This window comes from Etheostoma cragini, unplaced genomic scaffold, assembly GCF_013103735.1.
Source record: "Etheostoma cragini isolate CJK2018 unplaced genomic scaffold, CSU_Ecrag_1.0 ScbMSFa_1563, whole genome shotgun sequence".
In the NCBI taxonomy this organism is placed as follows: domain Eukaryota; kingdom Metazoa; phylum Chordata; class Actinopteri; order Perciformes; family Percidae; genus Etheostoma; species Etheostoma cragini.
This window is the reverse complement of record NW_023265631.1, coordinates 330-4765: the sequence shown is the minus strand read 5'-3', so window position 1 is coordinate 4765 and position 4436 is coordinate 330. Positions and strand designations below refer to the sequence as shown.

The following is a 4436-nucleotide window of genomic DNA, read 5'->3' as shown; positions in this document are numbered from 1 at the left end:
CATTTTTTATGTTTCCTAAGTATTTTTCAATACTGTGTTTTAAAAGATTATTGTTGTGTATCCTGACCTGAGAGTCTCTAGTGTGCAGTGTGAACTCTTCAGTCCATCAGAGATCAACTTCCCTCCTGAATCCTGCAGGTTGTTGTTACTCAGGTCCAGCTCTCTCAGACTAGAGGACTGGGAGCTGAGGACTGAGGACAGAGCTTCACAGCTTCTCTCTGACAGGTTACAGCCACTCAGCCTGGAGAGACAACGGGAAAGATTTATTTTTTAACTTCTTGAAAGATAGCGGAGTATTTATTGATGAATTAATCCCACTTACAGAGCTTTTTTGGAGGCTTTGACCACTGGCAGCAGCCTCAGAAAAGCCTCCTCTGAAGCAGAGTATTTCTTAAGGTCAAACACGTCCAGATCGTCTTCTGATGACAGTAAGATGAAGACCAGAGCTGACCACTGAGCAGGAGACAGTTCCTCTGTGGACAGACTTCCTGAACTCAGGGACTGTTGGATCTGCTCCACTAGAGAACCATCATTCAGTTCATTCAGACAGTGGAACAGGTTGATGCTTCTCTCTGCAGACAGATCCTCATCCATCTTCTTCTTGATGTACTCCACTGTTTCCTGATTGGTCTCTGAACTACTTCCTGTCTGCATCACCAGACCTTGTAGGAGACTCTGATTGGTCTGCAGAGAAAGACCCAGGAGGAAGCGGAGGAACAAGTCCAGGTGTCCATTAGGACTCTGTAAGGCCTTGTCCACAGCACTCTGGTAGAACTGTGTTGATGATGTTTGTTCTTCTGCCAGCAGGTTGACTCCAGAGTTGGTGAAGGTCAGATGGACATGAAGAGCAGCCATAAACTCCTGAACACTCAGATGGACGAAGCAGAACACCTTGTCCTCGTACAGTCCTCTCTCCTCTTTAAAGATCTGTGTGAACACTCCTGAGACCACTGAGGCTGCTCTGATATCGATGCCAAACTCTGTCAGGTCTGATTCATAGAAGATCAGGTTGCCTTTCTGCAGCTGCTCAAAAGCCAGTTTTCCCAGAGACTCGATCATCTTCTTGCTCTCTGGACTCCAGTGTGGGTCTGTCTCAGCTCCTCCATCATACTTGATGTTCTTCACTTTGGACTGAACCACCAGGAAGTGTATGTACATATCAGTCATGGTCTTGGGCAGCTCTCCTCCCTCTCTGGTCTTCAACACGTCCTCCAGAACTGTAGCAGTGATCCAGCAGAAGACTGGGATGTGGCACATGATGTGGAGGCTTCGTGATCTCTTGATGTGGGAGATGATTCTGCTGGCCTGCTCCTCATCTCTGAATCTCTTCCTGAAGTACTCCTCCTTCTGGACGTCAGTGAACCCTCTGACCTCTGTCACCATGTCAACACACCAAGGAGGGATCTGATTGGCTGCTGCAGGTCGGGTGGTTATCCAGAGGCGAGCAGAGGGAACCAGATCCCCCCTGATGAGGTTTGTCAGCAGCACACCCACCGAGGTGGACTTTGTAACGTCAGTCAGGATCTCAGTGTTGAGGAAGTCCAGAGGAAGTCGACACTCATCCAGACCGTCTAAGATGAAGACCACCGGGAACTCTTCAAACCTGCAGATTCCTGCTTCTTTGGTTTCACTAAAGAAGTAATCAACAAGTTCCACCAAGCTGAACTTTCTCTCTTTCAGCACATTCAGCTCTCTGAAGGTGAATGGGAATGTGAACTGGATGTCCTGGTTGGCTTTGCCTTCAGCCCAGTCCAGAGTGAACTTCTGTGTTAAGACTGTTTTCCCGATGCCAGCCACTCCCTTTGTCATCACTGCTCTGATTGGTTCATCTCTTCCAGGTGGGGTTTTAAAGATGTCTTCTTGTCTGATGGTTGTTTCTGGTCTGTCTGGTTTCCTGGATGCTGTTTCAATCTGTCTGACCTCATGTTCCTCATTGACCCCTGCAGCCCCTCCCTCCATGAGGTAGATCTCTGTGAACATCTGATCCAGAACCGTTTGGTTTCCTGCTTTAGCAATCCCCTCAAACACACGCTGGAACTTCCTGTCCAGCTTAGATTTGAGTTTACGTCGACAGACTCCAGCTGGACTTCCTGAATGAATACAGAACAAAGAAGACCAGTAAGTGATTTATAAAGAAACAGGAACATACCTTGACCCTTCTCTGGAGACATTAGTAAACGTCCCATTAGTCCAGCAAGTTAAATCTTAAGAGAAATCCTCTTACTGCTCTGCAGACGGTCAGCCAGCTCGTCCTGCTTCATTCTCCTCAGGAAGTGCAGTGTGATCTTCAGAAACGCCTCTCTGGTCCTCCTCTGCTCTTCATCCTCACCCTCCCTCTGACTCTCTGGGCATTCTGGGTAATCTGGACTCAGAAGCTTCTGGATCTTCTTCAGCTCGTTCTTCACAAAAGTGACGATGTCGTCCTCCAGCAGCTGGAACAGAAGATTATATGAAGGACCAAATCAAACCATCAGATCCATGATGGACCGACTGAGGCCCCTCTGGTCTGAACAGGGCAGCATGGAGATGATCGGGAACACAATAGATGTAAAAGTAGTTGGTGTACATGTACTGACCGTAAAGATGGAGTCCAGGTGGATTTGATGCTGCTGGGAGGACCGGGACCCACTGAGACCCTCTGAGCTCTCCTGGTCCACTCTGTGGAGGAATCAGGAAAAATTTGGTCTCATCATGTCTGTCCACACAGAGACACACACAAGGTAAAGGTCCTTTCACTTAAAGTATTGATTATGATGAATAATCAGATGGTTTTCATTAAAAATGACTACAGAAGCACAACCTGTCCGGTCTATAGTGAGGCCAGGAGGTCTGCAGCTTTTGTGTTCATGGAAGACTTATTGTGGTGTTTTTAAAAGTGTGTTGAATATGTTCTGAAAGCACTGATAGGCCTACACAAGCTGAAAAACACTTAAGGCAGCGCAGGACGTAAACCCAGAGCTACGGGAGAAGAGAAGCATTGCTTTCTCGCCTCTCATTTAGGATAAAAAAAGATGATAAAAAAACACTTATGATTGATCAGGGTGCCTGGCCCAGGGGATAGCGGCAGGAAATATCATCCCCACCCGTGGGTCAAGTTCAGGCTCGGGCCGAGAATATAGACTCTGCTTGGAGGGAAAGGGAGCAGATCCTGACTCAGTGATGCATTTTACAAAATCTCCAGACTACCGTGTTGTTGTTGGCATTAAGAGTAGAATACTGCCACACTTTAGAAGACCGTGTCCGTTCGTTTTTCTCAACGTGTTGTTGAACTCGCGAGGAATCGATACTTGCGCAATTGCTGGAGCCAGCTGTTTTTGTTTTGTTTAGATTTCTACGCGTGACGGAGTTACTTAATCAACTGCGTCGCCAAATCGTCCCATCCCTATTGAAATATGAATAAACGTACTGTAGCTTAAACTTTTACACAGATGACATATAACCATGACCGGTTAGCAAGCTAAGGAAAAGTTTGAACTTACGTTTGCCGTCGGCTACGCGCCGTAGACCTGACGGGTATTTTTAGCGGAGCAGAGACTCTTCCGGCACGCTTTTAGGACGCACCATGTCTCCATGTTATCTTTAACAGCTTACCTCTCAGCAGCGGAGGGTCGCCCTCCTTTAAAATCAATAATCTCATCCTTTGACCAGTCACTCTTGAAGGACACACAGCTGGGTCCTGGTCCAGGAGACTCCAGGCTTTTTCTGATAGAAAAACACATTTGTTGACGGTCACATGTTCAGTAAAAGTCTCCCTGCATAAATTATAATACAAATAGGAATAGGCTTAACTAATAAATTCCAATAAAGCCTTACTTTCTAGCAGAAACACGTTTAAAATCAATTAAATATATTAGGACTGTCAAAATAACGCGTTCATTTCGATTAGTTAATCAGAGAAAAAAATAATGCATATTGATCAGATTAATTCCATATTGACCTTTTGACCCGGAGCGTCCTTGAAACTGGGAACCTACAGCCTCGTAGTGCGTTCAGTGTTATTGTTAAATGCTCTTTTCCCACGTGGTGGTTGGTTTTGTCACTCAACAGCAATGTACTGTTGAAATAAGTTATTAGTATTGTTATATTACATTATTATTAAATCATTTAATTTTGACAATATGATCTTTTTAATAAACAAGCCGTTCTTTATGTCAGCTAAAATGATGTGTAAAATAAACCTACAGGCTTGATTAAAACAAAGTCACCTTTTTTCAGCAGAGGGTCGCCCTCCTTTAAAATCAATAAACACATCCTTTGACCAGTCACTCTTGAAGGACACACAGCTGGGTTCAGGTTCAGATTCAGCTTTAGAGTCCAGTCCAATGACGGTCCTGTTAGAAAGAGAGGAAGACCACCAAAGACAAAAATCCACTCTTTAATCTCCAGAAAAAGAAGCTGCCGGATAAACTAGAAGCTCATAAAGTCTGAATCTCTTC

General features: G+C 45.2%; 1 protein-coding gene across 1 annotated transcript; it reads right to left on the bottom strand.

Moving 5' to 3' along the window:
• Positions 1–8: 8 nt before the first annotated feature.
• Positions 9–3761, bottom strand: LOC117940049 (NLR family CARD domain-containing protein 3-like). The gene is made up of 5 exons (XM_034865453.1): positions 3592–3761; positions 2577–2658; positions 2225–2432; positions 323–2090; positions 9–241 (listed from the first exon to the last, which is right to left on the bottom strand). The coding sequence occupies exons 1-5, from the start codon at positions 3717–3719 to the stop codon at positions 40–42; spliced, it is 2388 nt and encodes a 795-aa protein (XP_034721344.1). The 5' UTR covers positions 3720–3761; the 3' UTR covers positions 9–39.
• Positions 3762–4436: the final 675 nt, after the last annotated feature.